The 23,871-nt window shown below is 32.2% G+C and overlaps 1 protein-coding gene across 1 annotated transcript in view; it reads right to left on the bottom strand.

Annotated features, from left to right (window-relative positions):
* LOC135955496 (kin of IRRE-like protein 2) overlaps positions 1 to 23,871 on the bottom strand; it is a 294,369-nt gene that overhangs the window by 61,703 nt on the left and 208,795 nt on the right. The window contains exon 2 of the mRNA XM_065505845.1: positions 23,495 to 23,703. Within this exon, the coding sequence (XP_065361917.1) occupies positions 23,495 to 23,703 (209 nt within the window). The remainder of the gene's footprint in view (positions 1 to 23,494; positions 23,704 to 23,871) is intronic.

Here is a 23,871-nt window from a genome sequence, read left to right as displayed (position 1 = left end):
TTGAATAACCTTTTAGATTTCCAATAATTTTTTTAAAAAATAGTGAGTTAAAGATCCAAAAATTAAATACCACATGCCAAAATTTCATTCTTCTATCTTAACTATTTAAGTGTTAAAAAATATTTTAAATATGAATTATTTCAGTTTTTATATTTGATTTTAATATTTCATTCGAAAAAAATATAACAAAATCCATTGTGAAAAGCAACGAAGAAGACTTTTTAATAAACAAGTAAAATGGTATAGTCGGGCAAGCCCCATGATACCCTACACCGGGTTTATGATTATAAAGAGTTTTCTTTTGATATGAAACTTATTTGTGTTGAATCTTATTTGAATACACACATTTTCGGTAGTGGGCGTTATATGGGAGCTATGATAAATTATGGACCAATCGTCACAAAATTTGGTGGGATGAATTGCGAATATATAACATATTTGTGTTGAATTTTGTTTGGATACTGACATATTTCAGAGATTTATGTATATTAATGACATTTTCGAGAATGTTGCTTATATGGGAGCTATGGAATATTGTTGACCGATCGTCACAAAATTTGGTCGTGAGAGTTCGGCTTACATAAAACTTAATTGTGCTGAATTTGGTTTGAATATGTAAACAAATTTCTAGCTTTATGCTTGGAAATTTGTTGGGTTTTGTTTTTGCTGTTGTCTTTCAACGGGGTTGAAAGAAATAGAAACCAAAGTTATTTATACGTGTGTATGTATGTACATATATAAATAACTTTGGGAATACAAAAAATGCAGGATGCACTTACTTGGTGTATTGGTTTAACGTAAGTAGGAAAAATAAAAGATTTATGTTTTCTCAAACGTTATAAAAGTTTATTTTGTAAATAGGGGTTGGTTTGTTGCTGCTGATGCTACCGGTGGTTTTTACAAACTGTAATGGCGCTTAAGCTGATTGACAGGACTTCAATTGTCAACTGTCAATCTTCCTAAGCGCCATTCACAATAGTGCAAAAGAACCAGAGGCATAGCGAGCGAGGGTCACATTATTTATAGGAGAGGCTCCATATCGATGTCAAGTAAGTCGTCATCGCTGGGCTCGTCCTGGGCCTCGACATGCCGGCCCCCTTGCACGGGTGCAACTAAAATGGCTTCGCTTAGGCGGTTCATTGTGGCGACCATTTGACGAAGCAGCTGGTGGGTTGTGGCCTGTCCGACGGCTTGCTGTTCCAATTGTCGCTGCAACATATTAGGCCTCCTTCGTGAGCGTCTTTGCCGTGAGGTTAGAACTTGAAGGGCCTCCGACTCTCGACTGTTGTCACGGGTGCGCTGGTGGACTTCATCGTCAGCTACTCGACGCGCAGTGCGTTGCAACCTCTGCAGTGGTTGAGGTGAAGTTACACGATTATGGATCTGTAGCCGATCTTGGACAGAGCGCCTCTGAGTTGGGGGAACTACATCAGACTCCACACGTCGTTCCTTGTGGAGTAGAGTGTGATGTTTCTGTCCACATCGACCACATGCGGTAGTTGAATTACAGTCCCTTACGTGGTGGCCTTGTGATAGGCAGTTGGAACAGTACCTGTGAACTCTCACACTGTACGCACGTTGACGGACCGAAAACCCTTTAAAGATTCTGCAAGAACCTAGTTGATGGGCTTGAAAGCAAATCAAGCAGATTTCCGCGCGTCTAATGGGGTCCATTTTTATCTAAAAATACACAAAAAAAGGGGAAAACCAAGGAGAGAAAAAAAAAGGAAATTAGGTAAACAATATTTGAAATAGTGATTACATATGAGGACATATAATAGTAAAAACAGAGAAATAAGCTACTTATCCGAGATTGGCAACCAACAAAGTTTTACAATAGGCCTAGTAACCAAACCATATTGGGTTCGAATATCAGCTACTCTCACTCGTTTGTCAGATCCATGATAAATATTCTCAATGCGACCCAAACGCCAGTCACTAGGAGGAAGTAGTTCATCCTTTATTATGACGAAATCTCCTACAATCAATTCCTTCTTTGGATAACGCCATTTGTAGCGTTTGTGCAGTTCTTGTAAATAATCTGCTTTCCATCTTTGCGCAAATCGATGGTGAAGAGCCTTTAGTTTCTCCCATCGGTTAAGAAGGGAAATATTTAAGTCATCCTCTGCCATTTCCGGTGGAACCATTATAGGCGCACCTCGTAGAAAGTGTCCGGGAGTTAATACGTTTAAATCCTCAGGGTCCTCGGTCATCGGAGATAAAGGACGAGAGTTAAGAACGCCTTCAATTCTAACTAAAAGAGTAGAGAATTCTTCGAAATTAAATTTTTGATTTCCTACAACCTTCCTAAAGTGAAGCTTGAAGCTTTTAACTCCAGCTTCCCACAGGCCTCCCATATGCGGTGCACTAGGGGGAATGAATTTCCACTCGAAGCCGTGGAGAGCATATCTTTCAGATATGTCCTTTGAAGCTTTCTCTAAGAACATCGCATATTCAGCAAGCAATGCTTTACTTGCGCCTACGAAGTTGGTACCGTTGTCAGACATCAAACGTTTCGGTAACCCTCGTCTTCCGACGAATCTATCAAATGTGGCCAGAAAAGCCTCAGATGAAAGATTAGAACATGGTTCTAGGTGTATAGCCCGAGTAGCAAAACATACAAATATACAGGCGTAGCCTTTCATGTATGGAGAATTTCTCAAATGGCCGGCTTTTATCTGAAACGGACCAGCAAAGTCTACACCAGTAAAGGTAAACGGTAAGGAGAACGTAGTTCTCTCAGCTGGTAAGGCTGCCATTATCTGAGATAAGACTTTCTGTTTATAACGAACGCACGTCAAGCATTTGTTCACGCATTTTTTAACTGCTCTCTTTAGGGCGGGTATATAGAATTGGTATCGCACCATACTCATCATAAGAGAGATATCAGCGTGCATTAGATTCTTGTGCATAAAATCAAGAATCATTTCGGATAAGTTTGATTTGTATGGAATGATTATTGGGAATTTTTCCTCATAGCTCAAAGATGAATTAACTAAGCGACCGTTAACTCTTAGAAGTCCGTTTGAGTCTAGGAAAGGGTTTAATGTTATTAACGAGCTTTTTTTTGAGATAGATTTGAAGTTGGACAAATCTTTATATTCGTCAGCATAATAAGCTCTTTGAGTTAATCGAATTAATGCGATCTTAGATTCATTGAGCTCGTTCTGCGTTAGAGGTTCAGCTCGATTTGTACTCTTGTTGGAGGCTAAACTGCAGAAACGATAAACATAGGCTATCACGCGAAGTGCTCGGTGATATCTTGTGAAACTGTTGATTATATAGAATTCATCACCAATTTCTCTTTTTGCTCGCGTAATCTGACACCTTGAAGGTGGAGATTTGTCATTAGTCAATATATTTTGAGCATTTGAAGCATTGTTGGAAGGCGAGGAATGGACTGAATCGGTTATGCAATTAACTTCTATTCTTTTCCTTTGTTCTGGGGGTTCTTGGAATGGTTGGCTAAAAGTTGGCCAATGTTCTTGAGAACTAAGAAGCCAAATTGGTCCATGCCACCATAATGGATTATTCAATAACTCCTGTGGCTTGCATCCTCTTGTTCCGAGATCGGCCGGATTTTCGGAAGTGGATACGTGTCTCCATGTGGCATCCCCAACATTTTCAATAATTTTAGAAGTTCTATTGGCTACAAAAGTTTTCCACGAAGATGGATGTTTCTGAAGCCATGCAAGAACAATGGTGGAGTCAGTCCACAAATGAACGGATGAACTTGGGAACAAGTTATTAAATAAGACATGCCTTACTAACTTGGAAAGTAGTAAAGCGCCACACAATTCCAAACGTGGAAGACTAAGTTTTTGTAACGGTGCTACCTTGCTCTTAGCCACTAATAAATGTGTGCTTCTATTGTTCGGATTCTCAGATCTTATGTAAAGAGCGGCACAGTATGCTCTCTCTGAGGCATCACAAAAACCATGCAACTGAATAAAGTTTTCAGGTTGAAAATTAACCCAGCGTGGTATTTTTATTTCTTCAATATATTGGGCATTTTCGATAAAAATGTTCCATTTTATAAAAATATGTGACTTAACACTCTCGTCCCACTCGACACCATCTTGCCATAATTCCTGAAGGAGAATTTTGGCTTGAATAATTATAGGCGTTAGCCATCCTGCCGGGTCAAAAAATTTCGCCACGCAAGATAAGATTTGGCGTTTCGTTACCGTATTTCCTATACAAATTTCCTCCATTTTGTAACTAAAAGAATCACTCATAGCGTTCCAACGAATTCCAAGAGTCTTTGTGGAACTTGAATCCTTAAATTTTAAGAAATCGTCATTCAAAAGATTATCTTTTGGAATGTGTTCCAACAATAGTGGATGATTTGCAGTTATTTTCTTCAATGGGAAGCCAGCAGAATTAAGTGCGGTGCACAACTGTCTCTGAGACTCTACTGCTGTTTCCAAAGTATGTCCCCCTGATAACACATCATCTACATATGTCTCATTTCTCAATATTCTTGACGATAAAGGATTATTAGTTTCCGTGTCATCTGCTAACTGTAGAAGTGTTCGAATTGCTAAGAAAGGTGCACAATTTATACCAAAAGTTACCGTAGCTAATTCATAATCTTCTATGTTGCCTGTATTGGTATTGCGGAACAATATTCTCTGATAGGGTTTATCCGAATCATTAATCATTATTTGACGATACATTTTTTCAATATCACCATTGAAAACAAACTTATACTTCCGCCAATTCAAAATTATAGTCATAAGATCTGACTGAAGAGTTGGCCCACTATATAAAATATCATTTAATGAATATGAACTTTGTGTTTTACGTGATCCATTAAAAACTACTCGGACTTTCGTTGAAGCACTCTCAGGTCGGAAAACTGCATGATGAGGCAAATAATACGAGAAATATTTACCATTTTCATTTATTTCGGCAGAATTACATTTTTGCATATGACCCAAATCAATATATTCCCTCAAAATGTCATTATAAATATTAAGGTAGGATTTTTTTTCCAAATTCATTTCCATATGAATATATTGCTTCCTTGCTTGATAGCGAGATGAAGCCAAAAATATTGATTTAGGAAACTCTTGCCTGAATGGTAATTTTACCACATATCGCCCATCTTCTCGTCGAAAAGTGGTTTTCTCAAAAAGTTTCTCACAAATTTTGTCTTCCTCGGATAAGACAGAATTATTGGAAATCTCTTCTGTTTCCCAAAATTTCCTAAGCTGAATACCTATATCGATTTCCTCTTTTGCCTTTTCACTAACATCGACCGCAACGAGTGAAAGCGAGTTTATCTTGAATGGGCCATAAATAAACCAACCATAAACTGAGTTCTGTGCAATCATATTTCCCAAAATATTTTTTCGAATTCCCTCAAGCAAAATATATGGTATGACGTCGCTTCCCAATAACAAGTCAATATGAGAAGAAACATAAAATGTTGGATCCGCCAATTTTAAGTCACTAATCTCGGTGAGATTAGGATTAGAAATTGAGGCTGATGGCATCAAACTCGTTAAGTTTGAAACAATCACAGCTTGAGTATCAAGCTTAAAATTATGTTTCTCTGCACATAATGTTATGTTACAAAGTTTCTTCGAATTAGCAACTATTGTACCTCCTAATCCACATATCTCGAAATTTGCAGATTCTGTTTTCAAATTCAACCTATTTTGAATTCGTTCAGTCAAGAAAGACCTTTTCGATGCAGAGTCAATCAGTGCTCTAACCGTAAATTTATCACCCAAATGATTAATTTGCACCAAAGCAGTTGGTAGCAAAATATCGTCATGATTAACCGACAAATGAGTTTGGACATTCGTCGGAGTTGCATTACTGCACGAAGGGCACTGTAAATCAACATCAACATTTCCCGATGTTATATCATTTATCGGTTGTGTTGATTCCGTATGAAACGAATTTACCGGTCTATTTCCACCCTGATTACTTCTTCTAATCTGTTCACTATTATCGTTTTGATTCAAATGTAATAAGCTGTGATGTTTATTTTTACATTGCGTACAGCGGAATATACTCTTACAATCCTTGCTGACGTGAGTTGGTGATAGACAGTTGCTACATATATTGTTCCGTTCTACATAGTCAATTCGTTGTCTGACATTAAAGTCTGAAAACCTTTTGCATATTCTGAGATTATGATTCTCGTTGCATAATCGACAGGAGTTTTGATTATTCGAACCTGATCGCTGAATCGAATTTTTACCAGTATTATTTCTACTAGTTCCCGGTTTCGAATCACTCTTATGACTACTTTCATTCACATGAATTTGCTCACGTGCTCTCTCTATCCTTTCAACTACCCGATGTCTACTTTTTAAGAAATTATCCATCTGAATCCAGGATGGCATTTCGGAATCACTTTCCAAAGATTCCTCCCAGGCAGTAATTGTCTGTATTGGTAATTTACTACTACACAAATATACCAAAATTGGATCCCATTGATCAACACGAATACCATGACCTATTAACATCGCAAGGCAATCACATATAGTTGTCCTTATTCGATTAATATCATTGCTAGTTTCATTAGTAGCGGGCTCTATGTTAAAAAGAGCTTTTAGTTGAATTTCAACCAAAAATTTCTTATTCTCATATCTTGCTTTTAAAGCATTCCAGGCCGCTAAATAATTTTGTTCCGTTAAGGGATATTTTTGTATTATTGCTAAGGCATCTCCAGAAGTTTTATTAAGTAAATGGAAAAACTTTTCAACCTTGGAGACTCTTGGATTAGTATGATAAAGTACTGAAAACATATCCCTAAAGGATGGCCACTCTTCATAACTTCCATTAAAAACCTTCATGTCACAAGCTGGTACTCGGACACCAATTTCAGACAGGTCAAATGTAGTATTTGTTTGAGAGAATGTGGAGTTACCCAAAACAGAAGAATGCTGTGGACCATTCTGTGCATTTACTGAAACCTTTGCGGCCTTCAGAAGGTCGTTCATACTCGCCTTCGTCCACTGATACTTTTCCTTACATTCCCTGAATCTAGTTAGTGCCAATTCCTTAAATTCCTTAGATATTACAGAATCTAAAGTACTATAAATTGTCTCGTAGGACATTCGAATGGTTTTCCAATCCTCTTCCAAGGATTCCAATTTAGCCTCTACTAAGGATTCCGTCAAATCCTCAACATGTGATTTTGCGAAGTTGTCGCATTCTTCAAACATGTTATCTGTTTCAATAACAAATTTTGAATGAGCTTGACTACCCATATTGATTTATCAGGTTATTAATACGACAGTATGTTTAAAATGATATATGAATAACCACAATTGCGTTACAAAGCGGAATTTATTAAAATATTGCTAAAGATTTTCAGTAGTAAAAAAAAATTTAATATAATTTCTTAATGAACCGCCAGCAATTTTTTGTAAATGCGCGGAAAACACAAATAAATATAATTATATTTATTTAATATTATGTATTAATTTAACCGCTGGCAATTAAATGCGCGGAATTATTTTAATAAATAATAATAATTATGTTATGACAATATTATTTTTATTTATTATCGTGTTTTTCACGGCAATATGATTTAATTTTATTTCCCTTGTTAAATTAACCACTGACAGTGAAAATGCGCGGAAATTGCCTTTTAGTAATATATTTAGTTACAATTTCCAAATGTTTCATATAACTTTCACGAAATGTGAAAATATTACTTTTATTTAGCTTAATAGTTTTTTTTTGTTTAATATATATTTTAAATTATTGTTCTATTTTAATGTAGACCGCTGGCAGTAAAATGCGCGGATAATATTTTCACAAATTTTTATAAAAATATTATTTAAATTTGTATCATACAAATTAAATTTAACCACTGCTGATTTATTACGAATAAGTATGAATATATTTTCCTCTTATATAAAATCAACCGCTGGCAATGAGAATGCGCGGTAATTATTGCTAAGTAACAGGGGAAATTAATAAGTTAATAATATTTACTATTAATTTTATTTTTCCAAATCAACCGCTTTGTTAAAGTAGTTGTTAACTTGTTACTTTCCCTTTCAAACACTTTTCTCACAGAGTTGTATGAAAACGCAGTGGTTTGTATTGTTGTGTTACTATTTTAATGCAACTACTAAAACAACAATTATTCTTGGTTATTACTCTTTTGTGTTTTGTTTTATTCTTTATTTGTGAAATTTTTATTAAAATAAATTTAAATAATGAAATAAATTATAAATAATACAACAAAATGTTTTTTTTTCTTTTTTATTTAATCACTGATTCAGTTTAATATGTTAAAGGACCATAAACAAATTTCTAGCTTTATGCTTGGAAATTTGTTGGGTTTTGTTTTTGCTGTTGTCTTTCAACGGGGTTGAAAGAAATAGAAACCAAAGTTATTTATACGTGTGTATGTATGTACATATATAAATAACTTTGGGAATACAAAAAATGCAGGATGCACTTACTTGGTGTATTGGTTTAACGTAAGTAGGAAAAATAAAAGATTTATGTTTTCTCAAACGTTATAAAAGTTTATTTTGTAAATAGGGGTTGGTTTGTTGCTGCTGATGCTACCGGTGGTTTTTACAAACTGTAATGGCGCTTAAGCTGATTGACAGGACTTCAATTGTCAACTGTCAATCTTCCTAAGCGCCATTCACAATAGTGCAAAAGAACCAGAGGCATAGCGAGCGAGGGTCACATTATTTATAGGAGAGGCTCCATATCGATGTCAAGTAAGTCGTCATCGCTGGGCTCGTCCTGGGCCTCGACAATATGTTTATGATTAAGATATTTATGTAACTATTTTCAAATAGGCCAATTGTATGGGGGCTAGGATAAATAATGGTCTGATTCTAATTAAATTCAATATAAAGGTTTGTGCTAAATTTTGTCAAATTATCTTTAAACCTGCAACCTGTAGGTTGATTACAAGGTTTACATGGATGGACGGACTGACGGACGGACATCGCTTAGTCGACTAAGAAAGTGATCCTGAGCAGATTGGTATACTTTAAGGTGTTAAGGTGCCCTAACCCATTATACCTCCCTTACTATGGTGGTGTAGTTTATAAACATGGACTTTTCTTAATAAAACTTTTTTGTATACTAATAAATTTTTTTTTAAATTCTAATTTGATCTTTATATAGATATCCCACTCGCATCCCACTAAGGGACTAAAAATATCTTAAAGGAATGGACCTAGGCTTTCTTTTGAGCAAAAAAAAAATTAAAAAAGGGCCCATATTGGAAAAAAAATTTTGATTTTGCAAAAAAAAATTAAAAAATTGTATGTCTTGCGTTACAAAATATTTATTTTGATAGATATCCCACTCGCATCCCACTAAGGGACTAAAAATATCTTAAAGGAATGGACCTAAGCTTTCTTTTGACTACAAAAAAAATTTTAAAAAAAGGGCCCATTTGGAAAAAAAATCGTATTTGCAAAAAAAAAAGTCAAAAATTGTAAGTCTTGAGTTAAAAAATATTTATTTTGATAGATATCCCACTCGCATCCCACTAAGCGACCAAAAAGGTCTTCAAGGATAATATCTAAGCTTTTGTTTGACCTAAAAAAAAAGATTAAAAAAGGGTCCATTTTGAAAAAAAAAAGTCAACAAAGTTTTTGATTTTGCAAAAAAAGTCAAAAATTTTATGTTTTGAGTTACAAAATATTTATTTTGATAGATATCCCACTCGCATCCCACTAAGCGACCAAGTAGGTGTTCAAGGAAAATATCTAAACTTTATTTTAAGACCCATTTTAAAAAAAAGTCAAAAAAGTTTTTGATTTCGGAAAAAAAATATTAAACATTTTTTATTTTTTTTTTTAAATATTTTTTTTCGAAAGATCGAAGAAATAGCTATCTATACTATTTGGGACACATTTTGCTAAGAACAATAGGTAATAAGTTACATGGATAAGAAAAAACCCCTGTTTGACCAAATTGTCAAAATTTTACCCCCTATAACTCAGAGAGTTCTCGACCGATGTTGTTGAAAAATTGTGTCTGAGTTACTATCCAATAGAGCTAACCTTGGTGCAAATTTCATCCCGATCGGAAGACATCGATTTCAAAAGTTGGTTCACTTGACATGAAATGCCCCATATATAAAGGATGAAATTCTGACATTTAGTATAGAATATTTGGGTCTTTAATGCACTATTTTTTTAAAAGGAATTTATTGGCAATCTTAAAGGATAAAGGATAAACATTTTAAAGGACATTTTTGACATTTTTTGATCCTTACAGGATAAAATAAAGATAATAAAAAATATTTTACAACTCTTCTTGTTCTTTTGACATACAATTTGTCACTGTTGGAATAGCAGGAGTATTTTTAAATATTTTTTGAAAAATGTACTTCTTTGAAAATTTGAAGTCCTTAAAAAAGGATACAGGATCACGAAATGAAAAACTGAAAACACGTATGTCATCCGGTTCGTGTCTAATGAATTTTTTCTCTAGTTGTCGGACGGTGTTATAATGTTGCCTTATTTTTATGTGTTCTAAAAAGTGGACGTATGTGGAAGGGGTTACAATTCTTTTAATAATTTACTCAATTTAAAACGCGAAAATGGCCAAAATGTATGATTACATAGGTCAACCATGCTTGACTGAATAACCATTATATAGATTTGATCTATGTAATGGATATGGATAGTTTTTTTTAAGTAAAATTATAAATTTTGTTAGACATTTCTCCACATAATTAATGATAACTCAAAAAGGGTTAGTCCGTTTTTACAATAAGCATGGGAAGAGAAGGTAGAGATTTACATAGCCTTTAATCCGTGTATATATTGCGTTTTAATGCGCTCAGTAGTTTCGGAGTTATAATAACAAATTGAAGCAAAAAACAATTTGTTTACGTGAAAAAAGCTAATTTTTTTGTTTTAAAAAACTCATGAAAAATCGAAAACGGCAGAAATTGTTCAGGTTTGTTGCTTTATCGCAAAGCTACATATAATAGGAATAAAATGAGATATCGATCATAAAAAGTGATGGATTCTTTTCGAAATGATACACAATTAAGTGAATTCGCTCATTTTCACCAAAATTTAGTTTTAGAGTGTCCCTTAGAATTAAATTTTTGGAAATGTTGGATACTGAACTTTGTGTTACATTTTTCTTAAGTTTCATCAAAATCGGCCCAAAAATATATAACATTTCGCTATCTTTCCATGAGAAATTTGAAATATTGAAAAATTTTAACATTGACCTTCACCATTTAAGGGTTAAAGTTTTCCGATTTTAGTAAAACTTTCAGACTATATTTTAAATTAGCTGGACTATACTATTTTGAATAGCTTTTACTTTAAAATCATAACAGTAAGGAAATTCGGCTCATTCTCCAAAATATGGCCAAAATATTAGTTTTTCTCAAAAATCTCCAAATTTAACTCGCTGGTACGGAAAAACTATAGGAGGTATTGTCATATTTTTATTCCCTATTACGTTGTTAATAAATCCCCATGTGATGATCAAAAAATTCTGAAATTTGTTTAACAAAATTTTTAAAAATTTGAAAATTGAATTTTGAAAATGCCGTTAAAAAAAATATTTTTTTTTTGTCATACCTGGGCATAGGTTAGCGGTATCCTACGAAGACAAAAACTCATATACAGGTAAATATGGATATATTCTAAGTAAAAATAAACTTTTGTTTTAATATTTCTCAAAATATGTTAATTTTGTTCCTACATTTCATGTTCTAGTGGCCTGAGACACGTTAGTGGCCTGGAGATTTTTTAATAACTTTAACATTTTTTAACCAATTTTTGTCTTTTATATCTTATTAGAACGACAATTACGTACACATTTCGATTCTTTTAAATTAAATTGCAAAAGTAATTATTTAATGGCAACATTTTTACAAAAACTGAAAAAAATTCATTTTTTCCCCTTGTAAATGCACCTCAAAACTAAATCGCTAAGTCGGCACGGGTTGCCCTTCTTAGAACAAGCTAAAAAAATTTTTGGTGGTATTTTATGTCATTACACAAGTTTTCAGGGGGTACCGTCTCAACATTTCCAAAAATTTAATTCTAAGGGACACTCTAATATACATGCTATGTTTAAATTTTCACATACATATTACGTATCAATCGGTTCATTAGTTTCGGAGTTACAATATTAAATTTAAGCAAAAAATATATTTTTTTACGTGAAAATAGCAAATATTTATAGTTTTAAAAATTCATGAAAAATTGAAAACGGTAGAAATTTGTTCACATTTTTTACTTTATCGCAAAGCCACATAAAAGCGATGGATTCTTTTCGAATTTATTCACAATTAAGTGAATTCAAGAGTGTACAAGAGTGCTTACAAGAGTGTACTTTGAGTGTAAATTTTACATGTGTTTTACATGTACCCATCTAACATTTTTTAGTCACAGCAGAAAAATTCTGTCACTAAGAATTACAAATTATATGGATATTCATATTCAACAGAAAATAATGGCAATAATAATGGCTTAAATTTGTGTATATACTTTTTGGTTTGAAAAATACTTAAAATTACGAGTGTGACAAGACTAGTCAAATGCCGCTATTTCTTCTTTATTTCAAAAATTCATAAGTATAATTTTAAAAAGTTTATTGTTAGTATTTTGGTATAATTGATAGAGAACATAAATTCGTAAAATGGTTTTAATATATTAACTGTGAAATAAATTTTCAAATTGTACCAAATGAGTCAGTGGTGTACTATTGAACTTTTTAAGATCAAATTGTACCAAAAAAAGTACAATTGTACCATTTTTGCCATCCCTGGCACAAATGCATAAATATTTAATGAATTGTCATTGCAACAGATTGATTTTATTTTAATATACGAGTACATATATACGTATGAATAATATTTATTACTCATACGTTCTGTTGTTATTCATAGCTTGAAATAGTTTACAAAAATATAGCATATGTTTAAGGTGCAGCCAAGTCATACTGTGCGTATGATTAATTTTTCACCAAAACTAGAAAATAATAATAATTAAATTTTAGAAAATTTTTTAATTATATCGAAATTTTAATTTGTTAATTAGAATTAAATTTATTCTAGCTTGAGTTCAATTTTTACTAAGCAATAATAAAAAAAAACAGTGAAAATGTCACTTATAAAATTGGCTAATTTTTCTGCTCTGTCAAGGCCGTCATCAACAATCGTTCATGTCAAGATCTATTGTAAATATCGCCTATTTAACTATTCACTATTGATACATGAAAAATGGAACCAAAATTCAAAATATTTTCGAGTTATTGTACGTTCGAAATGTGGGTGTATTCTTTTCTTATTATTATAAATTTTGATATTGTTTATTATAATGTAGTTCTTGGGCATATTAATCGCATGTTATATTTTTTTTCGTTTGTAGTCCGTTGGAAAGGTTCATACAGGAACAAGATCTCTACCCAATATCACCACTTAGCTCTGCTAGAATGTGCGAAAGGTTCCCTAAGTTTTTAAACATATATTTTCTTTTTCAACTTAGAAATTAATTTTCATTCAGAATAAATGAATTGACATGTTCCCAAAAATTGTGTTCAACTGTAAATCTACCAATATAGATATATGAAATAAGAAAAATGTATTACAGTCGCTGTTAGACTAATATTTTTGGGCGTAACAAATATCAGAACAAACTCATAATACCCTTTTCACTATGGTGGTGTACAGAATAAAAACTACAAAAAGCACTTTCAAATAAAATAAAGACTGTCTTACTAGTTTTTTGTTTCTTTTTATAACATACATAGAACACGTTTTGTACTTATATGTGCTAGCGTAATTATAGAAACCCAGCAGATCTTGAAACTGCCGAGTAAAAACTATCAATTGATACTTAAATAAATTTAGAACATGCATATTATAGCTGTGGACTTGCACCGGGTAAGAACTTACTAGTGAATGTCAGCCGCTAGTATGTGGTATTAATTTTTGTTTCACTTTTAATTTTGTGGAGGATATATTTACTTTAGGATTTTATTGCTAAAGAAGAATATTTCTATTTTCTATATATACATACATTTCATGAAATATCGTCGATTTGATAGCGACAACCTGCTTGTTACTATAATTCGCTCATGTTTTGTGTTAAATCTCATCAATCCCAAACTGAACAATAAAAGCTGTATTTTCATGATCAAATTCAATGTCGGATGTGATTTCATATTTTCGTGGGTTGAAGGTGTAAAATATCAAAATAATTTTGGTATTGTTTTCTAATATAGTTTTAATAAAATAAATGTTTTAAAGTAGTACTAAAATGTCAATTGTATCAAGTACTAAAACACATTTCATGAAAGTACCATTTACAATAAATGGCATATTTTTTGAAAGCCCTTTTTGTTTTTAGTAATTTATACATCATTTAAAAGGGAAAATATATTTTTTAATATAAAAAAGTGCCGCTGAAACACATCGATTGATCACCAACAAAGCTTATGGTGAGCGTGCTCCATCGGTTTGATTTTGAGAAGGAAAACCAAGATCTCCCAGGCCAGCCAAAAAATTTGAAGACCAAAAATTAGACAAAATTTAACAACTCGCAGAGAATTTACCTACTTAACAGTATTTTTATGAATTTAAATAACAGTGCTAGGTAAATTCTCTGCGAGTTTTTAAGTTGTCCCTATTATCAATGGATAGAGTATTTTGTCTACTTTTTCAAAAATGAACATAACTTTTGCCAATTAAAAATTTCATGGAATACTTTTTTGAAAAATATGACAAAAAATGGTTTTTATTGAATTTTTGCATAGATACAAATTTTTCAAATTGAAATTAACTTTTTATTTATGAACAGTTATCAATAAAATTCCACGGTATGTAGATTTTTCTATTTAAAATGAAAAAATAAAAACAAATTTTGAAATTTATAATCAGCAAACCCACAATTCCCAAAAAAGTGTTGAAATTCAACCAATAACGAAAATTGTGTAATCTATTGTCAAAATTATCAAATTCAAAACTCTAAATTCAATAGAAAATATCAGAAAGTTTTGTTTTTGAGCACATGAATACGATAATTGAAACCAGTTCAATATGTGATATATATTTGAATTGAAACGGTTTAAGAAATAGTTTTTCAGTGTACCGGATGTGTTGGGAGCTCTTTCGAAAATGCTTTTTATTTACACTGTGTGTAATTTTTTAATAAAAGGCCAAAATAAAAGACCCGTTTTACACAAAGTCAAGCACTTTTTTATGGGCCCCCAAAGACTTGGGGCCTCGGTGTAATGTTTGCAAAAAAGTGATAATTTTCTCAGGCTTTGATATCCAAACAGTTCGGAATTTTGATTTACTCTCTAAGGTAAAGTTGTAGCCCTTGTCATAGAGAATAAAAATTGTGAACATATAAAATAAAAACAAGTAAGAGAGCTATATTCGGCTGTGCCGAATCTAATATACCCTTCACCAAATTATACTTCAAAATACAAATTTTAAATATTTTTAGGTAAACAAAAATAATTTTTTTCCGAAGTTGTTTTTTTTTAATTTTTTGGAATAAAATTTTTTGAGATAAGTTATTTTAATTTCTTTTTTTTTAATTAAAAAAAAAAATTTTGTTTTTAATTTTTTTTTTTTTGGTGAAAAAAATTAAAAATTATTTTTTTTCCGATTTAGACCCATTGTAGGTCAAAGTTACTATGGTCTTATATACGCCGTTGCAAAGGTCTTTGAAATATCTATCATTAGATATTCATATTGTGTATATTAATGACTTAGTAATCCAGATATACATACATAGGTCAAAAATCGAGGTTGTCCTGGTTTTTTCCTCATATCTGTAGCCATTTTTCTGATTTTATCTGACAGAATTATTGAAGATTTGGATCCCGAAGATATCTAGGGTCTTCAGAAAATTGATATCAACAGACAGACCGAAATGGCTTAATCGACTCCGCTATCTATAAGGAACCAGAATATACAAGGTGGCGCAAAAGTAAACCGATGTTTTTTGGCTGTAATTATAAAAAAAAAATGAAAAACTTTGATTCTTCTTGTGGACTATTTTTATTTGGTCTTTTAATTTTTTTTACATCAGGTCGAGAATATGATGTCATGTAAATGGCCGCCGCCACAGTTGATTGTCATTTGAGCCCTTTTTATGGCATTTTCCATCACTTTGGCCAAAACTTCCGGCGATAGGTCCTCACATTCTTGACGGATATTGTCTTTAAGAGCTGCAAGAGTCTGAGGCTTGTTGACATAAACCCGCGGCTTTAAAAAGCCCCACAAAAAGAAGTCTGGAGCGGTCAAATCAGGCGATCTTGCTGGCCAGCGCAAATCGCCAAAACGGGAGATTAGGCGCCCGGGAAATGCATCCTTCAGCATATCGGTTGTGGCACGTGCAGTGTGTGCCGTTGCACCGTCCTATTGGAACCACATGTTTTCCAATCCCAATTCATAAAGTTGCGGCAAAAAGAACTCGTTGATCATTGCTCTGTAGCGCTCACCATTCACAGTAACCGTTTAGCCCGCGACGTCTTCGAAGAAAAAAGGTCCGATGACTCCTCCAGCAAAAACAGCACACCATACAGTGACTTTGAGCGGGTGTAATGGCTCTTCGTGGGTTACACGCGGATTTTCAGTGCCCCAGAAGCGTAAATTTTGCTTATTTACGTACCCGCTAAGATGGAAATGGGCTTCATCACTCATGATTATTTTTGATGAAAAATCATCTTCGATTATTGGTCAAATAAATAGTCAGCAATATACGCTACACATTGTTTAATAACGTGTATTTCGCATGTGTTTACTACACAAATGTCAAAACAGAACTGACATTAGGGGCCAATCGCAAAATTTATAGCATTTTCTGATTGGAGGATAACTTTTGCGCCACCTTGTATTGATAGTCCAATAAAATAAAATTGGAGAAAATCGGGAAATATTTGGATCCGCTATTATCAAAAAACTTGAGTGTTATAAGAGATAATTGATAGCTGCGATGAGGAGATTCTGTATATGTAATTTTTTTGAAATAGGAACACAAACGAAGAAACAGGATGGTTTAAAAATGTAGCATACCCGAGGTGTCCTATTTTGTGGATCCATGGTCGCTCCCCTTTTGGGCTAATGGGGTCCAAGTTGAATACTTAAACTCGACAATACTTCGTCTTTGCGCACGTCAAATTTCATTAAAATCGGATATACCGTTTAGAAGTTACATATTTATTTCCCTCTATTTTTTTTCCTATACCACTGTGCAAAGTGTAAAGCGCATAAAATGGTACATTTTTCTGGATGTAATGGAGTCTGTAGGGTCTGTGATCTGGATTAGTCTCACTCCATAATTTTGTTTTCCAACAAAACTGTTATGACAAAAATTATCTTCATTGCTGAATCGTTAACAGATTTTGGAGTTAAATTTTTACAATTTAGTAGCGTTCATCAAGTGTCAATCTATTCATGATGATATTCCGTAGTATACTGTTCATAATTGTCAAAAAGTGAGCGCAGTATGACAGTTCGTTTGATAGTTAAACATTTTTTTAAGTTCTATCAGGCTTAAAAAAAATCCCTTTGGAAATCGATAAAAGGGATTATATTAATAATATTGTGAATTACTGGTTACTTTGATATGAAATGTGACAACAAAATGACTCAAGATATTCTTAAGTAACAATATGATAAGTGCAAAATTGTCAATGACTACATTTAAAACTACTGAGAAAGTACATATAGATGGCAACAATTTCATTAATGTTTATTTTAGCTGAAACACAACAAAAAGCGTTTATTTGTTTTTATTATTATTTTGTTAAAATGCTAACTTTTTGCCGTCATATTTTCCCCTTAGTTTTTCTTTCTTTTAACTGTGCTAAATACTACTTTTATGTTTTTCACGATTTTCTTTTACGTACAGATATATGTATGTTTCTGTGTGTATTTTCATATGTATATGCATATGTGTAATTGAATGTTGCATGTTTGTGTGTGGCAAGAAGTTTTTACTGTTGTTTAAATAATTTGTATTGTCGTCGTTTTTTGTTGTTTTATTTTGTTTCCTTTAAGCATTTCAAAAACAATGATTTTAATCTTAAACAAGTTGCTGTTTGTATTTTGTAAATGACAAAAACACAGACACTGCTACAGCAGTTACAATATGACACACAAAATTAGAGTAATTGTTATTATTATTTTTTTTTGTTTGGAAACACAAATTGTGAGGAACAAAGTTTTGTCTGTTAGTTAGTAGGAAAGTTTTAGTGTAGTGTTTTTCCAATGGCTTAAACCTCCACTTCAAAATCAGAAATTAATATATTGACAATTCCACGAGAATGACAACCTAGATTGAAAAAACAGAAACCCTTGAAACCTTTTTTAAAGATGAATTGAATAGGAGAATACTAGGGTATTCATTCGACTAATGATCGTTCGATTAATCGAATAATTTCCTACGAATAATTATTCGAACAATTTAAATATGGCCATTTTCGAATAACGAATAATTCGAACAATTTTATGTAGAATAATCGAATAAAACGAATAAATCTTCATATATATTTAAATTTATTAAATTTCTTAAAAGTTTTCATAATTTCAAATTTAAATAAGTAATAATGACTCACAAAAATTTGATTGTTTCTGAAATTCGACAAATAACTAAAGATAATTTCGATCACTGTAGATGAGTGTTCCGATAGCTCCTTTTATAAATATATAAATATTGCTGCAAGAAGTTACAATTCTAAAAACAAATCTTTCAAAATTTTTAACTTAGGACCTGAGCCAATGAAAATAAAAGGTACGGAATAAAATATTTATTATTTAGTTGGCGAAATATTAGAAGAATCGCAATTAATAATCAAAATTTTAATTTAGATTAAAGTGGAGTTGAATGTGTTGGAGAATGTTATTTTGAAACGGTCATCGAAAGTGATATTGATGATGACATTTATAATGATTACATTGAAATAGATGAAGGCCATGATCTTAAAATATACATATTTAAGTGTACATATTACCGCGTACGTAAGTGTTGCAAAATGTTTAATAAATCGAATGATAAACACAAATATTGCAAACTAACGTTTTGTTGCAAGAAAAGCATGGAGTTCATCTTATATATGATTTTGAACATCGTTGAACATCTTTGTCTAACATGGTAATAAACCTTTTGCATATTTGTAAATGCTCAATCGTGCACTGCATGGCTTCAAATTAGAAACGTTCACTGATAATGATATCAAACTTAGGACATATTCCCTTTATTGTGTAATTCTCTAAGACAACTTGATTAAGCAAAGATTCGGCGACATTGATAGAGCTTGAGGGTATAATACAATTTGTTATAAATAATTTACAAAAAGTGAATAATTCATTTACTAAAGAATTAGTCACTCAATTTAAAACCCCTAGTAATGAACGACATAAAAAAGTTCTTAATACGTTTATATTGTATTTGAATTCAGCATCATATCCAACTAGCTCAAATTTTTTAAAGCATATCTCCAAAACTGAAACTAAAGGGTTTGCTAATCAATTGTTTTGTAGATTGTTCGGGAGTTAATCTGGTCAGAATATTTCTGATGAAAATTTAATGATGGAATTTGTTTTAAAATTATCAATACTTGAATTGTTAACTTTAACGTTATTTTTTGTTTTTCTTTAAAAATAGAATATTAAAAAATCGACATAAAAACTTCATTCTTTACATTTTTAAAAAAAATTTAAATTATTCGAATAATTCGATTAATTTTAAACATGTGATCGAATTATTCGAACAAGCTAAAATCTCTTATTCAAATTATTCGTTTTATTCGAACAAGAGAAAAATCGAATAATTCGAATGCCCTAGAGAATACGCTTATTAAAACATTTTAAGGAAAAATGACTACATTTAATTTTTAATATAATTGGTATGTTTTAGGTTAAGATTGCGGCGAAAACTAAGCTCCCAATTAGCATGTAGTGTAAAATTAATTTGACTATGATTGTGTTTTTGCTATTATCAAATTGTTTATTAAAACCGAATATATATTTTCTATTTATTTTTTTTAGTTTTTGTATACATATATTTAAAAATTATTTATTGTTTTAATATAAAAGAAAAATCTTTCACGTGCGCTATGTCACGTACGATATTATTTTATATTTTATTTATTATAAAATCATCCAAAGATTGTTTTTATTTAGATATAGCGGATTGTTAAGGAAAAATATTTGGTCCCACGATTCGAAAATTTTCGAATATTTCTACAAGTACCTCAAAATGACTTCCGTTTTATGTCACGTACAATATACTCTTATTTCGCTCGATATTTTGTACAAAAATGTTTTGAAAGAACTTATTATTGTTTTAAAATATAGTACCTTCTGAATGGTACATAAAGACAAAAGTATTTTTCAGATACTCTTATTTTTACAAAATCCATTCCACTATTTAGGCATACAAATGTCACGTACGATGAAATGGAATTGCCCATATGTGAGGAGTCGCAGAACAAAAGGTACTTTTTCGCATTTTTTCAAAAATTGGTTTTTTGGTATTTTTATAATATTTGGGTTGAAATCTTCTAGAAACAATCAAGTTAGCAAATATTTTTTTACTAAGTAAATGGGTCCTAAAAAAATGTATGCTTAACAAAACGTAAAACTCTAGTATAAAACGAAAAAAAAAATTATATAATTTCAATGTGTAGTTTGTTTATATGTATATTAGATCAGGATTAAAAACATTTATTTAAAATATTATCATTAAAAAAAAAATCTAAAAAACATATTTTTAATTTTGTTTTTAACAAAACTTACTTTTTTTCTTGATTTTTTAACAAAAGGTTCTTTTTCCGATATTAAAATAAGTTTATATCAAACATCCTTAACATTTAATGTCGTGACTTATTGCAGTTAGATGTATCTATTGATAAGCAAGAAACTTGTTACCAATTTCTGGTTCATGCAGTTTTTTAAGGGGGCGAAATAAACAAAACTCAATTTCCCAAAAATTTGAAATGTGCGAAAAAGTACCTTTTGTTCTGCGGCTCCTCATGAGTGTAATCAAGAAAGTAGTCAATGTATCCCTTATATGCAGTAATTATCACTAATTTCTGACCACTTCGCTGACTCTAATTTTTATATTTTGGGTCATTTGACACTTGTTTACTTTATAAATGCCAGGTGATTTAGCTCGAAGTCAATTGTTACTTAAGTGTCTCTAAGTAATCTAGAATGTAGTTACTTTAAAAGTGTATAGCGTACTGTTCTTTTTGTGAATAATTCGAACTGGTTTTATACAAATTGTGTTGATATACCTATCAAACTCCAGGAGTTAAGCAAGTAGTCAAAGTGCCGCATATAGACAGTAATTTATCACTTGGGTGTTGCCAATTTTTGTATTTTCGATCTTTTGCCACGTATGTGGTCTTTGTAGTGCAGAGAGAAGTTAATGGGTTACTTTAGAGTGTCTCTAAGTAAGCTACAGTGTAGTCACTTTAAACGTTCATTTTATACTCTGGGAAATTCGTACAAACTGGATTTATACAAATTGTGTTGATACTTTGGGTGTATCACTTAAAATTAGGGACTGAAAATAGACAGGGTATCTTTTGAATGCGTTTTTGGTTTTCAATAAATTATATGTCATTTTGAAGTGTACATAGCTGTCATTGATTTCCACATAGTTATTGAACACTGTAGTGTGAGCGACAAAGTTTTCTTTGCTTCGAAAATATCGAATTTTGTACCAGAAAAGCGCCAAAACTGGGAAGTTTTGCTTTACTTATGGGATATGTATTCCATCGGTTTCAACGTGAGGTTCAGATGTGGAAATTTTGACATGGGAGACAAGGATCGCCCAGGCCAGTTAAATATTTTGAAGACCAAGAATTGGAGGCAATACTCCATTAAGATGTTAAACTCATCAAGATCTTGCAAAATTATTGGGAGCTACACAGAGAAAACAGATTCGTACTACCAACCGAATTTGTTAACAATCGAACGATTCTACCTTAGTGACCGAATTTTACTATTGTGGCTACATCATTTTAGGAGGGGTAACAAAAGTTTGGTTTCTCCAACCGAAATTCTTCATTATCAACTGAATTTCTTTGATAGAACCAAACTGAGTGCAACTGCATCATTCGATTGGCAACAAATTCGGTTTCTACTATGAATCTATTTAGTCTGTTTACTCAAGCAGCAATTTCAAGACATTTGCAAGCAGCAGTATTCATCCAAAAGCAAGGGAATTGGGTACCATAAGAATTGAAGTTGAGAGACCTTGAAATATTGCTTTGTACGTCTGAAATGCTGCATGAACGCTATAAAAGAAAATAATTTTTGCACCAAATCATTACTTGCGATGAAAAATGGATTAATTAAGATAAACCGAAGCGTAAGAGATCGTATGTGAAGCCCGGTCAACCACCAGAATCGACACCAAGGCCAAATTTGCAATAAGAAAATGCTCTGTATTTGGTGAGGCAAAAGGGTCATATCTATTATGAGCTGTTGAAATCTGGCCAGACCATCACAGAGAACATATATCGAACTCAACTGATTAGTATGAAGCGAGAATTGATTAGTTTGAAAAAGTATATGCGGCCAGACATGAAACCGTAATTTTCCATCATGACAACGCTCGGCCACATGATGAAATACCTGTTGAAAACAATTTAGAAAGAAGTGGTTGGGAAGTTTTGTTTCGCCTGCCTTATAGTTGAGACCTTGCCCGTCCAACTACTAGGAAATTGGCTTTGTTCATCCTTGGACTCAAAAGGTGAGCACTTCTTTTAGAGCGGAATCCATATGTTGCTAGAAATATGGGTATAGGCCATATCTAACAATTTGCAATACTTGGAATTAATTTATATTGTAAAAATGTTGCAAAATAAAAGCTAAACATTTAAAAAAATCCACAATTGTTAAGTTATACATCCAGTATAACTCGTACGGTTTATTTTCTTTTTGCTTAAATATACTGACATCCTATGTAACTTAGCGTGAAGTTAATTGTCACTTTAGTGTCTCTAAGTGTTTTCACTTTAAACGCCACTTCAAAAAGTATTATTTTATCAACCAGAAATAATCTATAGGAGAATTGTAGGAGGAAGGTTTGATTACAAGTAATCTGTCATTTTACTGTCTGTGATATGTCTTTTTAACTGAGGCCAATTAGCAGCCGTACATGTCAAAATAACTAGTTATGTGGCTGATCCAGTAACCAGTATGTTACGGGAATGTGAAACCAATGAGATGACTACTTTGGACCAGATATCATTCAGTCTTATTGTAATACAAAATGGTCAATTCCCCCTGCTTAGACATGTGAGTATTCAAATATCATATCTTTAATAAATGTCACCCAAAGTGATAGGTAAAACATATAGTTCGGGACAGTCAACTACAACTGCTCGGTAATGTAGTGTTTTATGAGATCCACTTCAGTATTTGAAATATAAATTATAATAGTATTAACTTTAACTCTAGTAATTCCAAGCTTTATAGATATTGAAAATGTTGAATTTAATTTATCATATTTATGTTTTGAATCAAAACTTTACTTACTGTTTTATTTCCCAAATTACGAACACGACAACTCAGATACGCCGACTTGCCCATTAAAGCCGTAACATTGCGCGGCGTTGTAGGATCAAAATACGGTTCAATCCATTGGGGATGTGTGTACGGCGGGAAGGTTGTAGTGGTTGTCGTGGATATTTCCTCAAAATCATTATATGTATCTAGAGGTCCCGAAACGCCGCCATTAGTTAAGTCTGTAAAGAAATCAAAAAACCACCAATGATGAAAAATATGCTTTAAATATTATTAAACTTAAATAATTTCTTAAATTTGTATGTGCATTTAAGCACCATTTGGTCATTATCATTATGTCTTTAAATTGCAAAAAAAAAAATACAAGATAGAAAACTGCCACAATACAT

This window comes from Calliphora vicina, chromosome 3 (genome assembly GCF_958450345.1).
Source record: "Calliphora vicina chromosome 3, idCalVici1.1, whole genome shotgun sequence".
In the NCBI taxonomy this organism is placed as follows: Eukaryota; Metazoa; Arthropoda; class Insecta; order Diptera; family Calliphoridae; genus Calliphora; species Calliphora vicina.
This window is presented reverse-complemented; position numbering and strand designations above follow the sequence as displayed.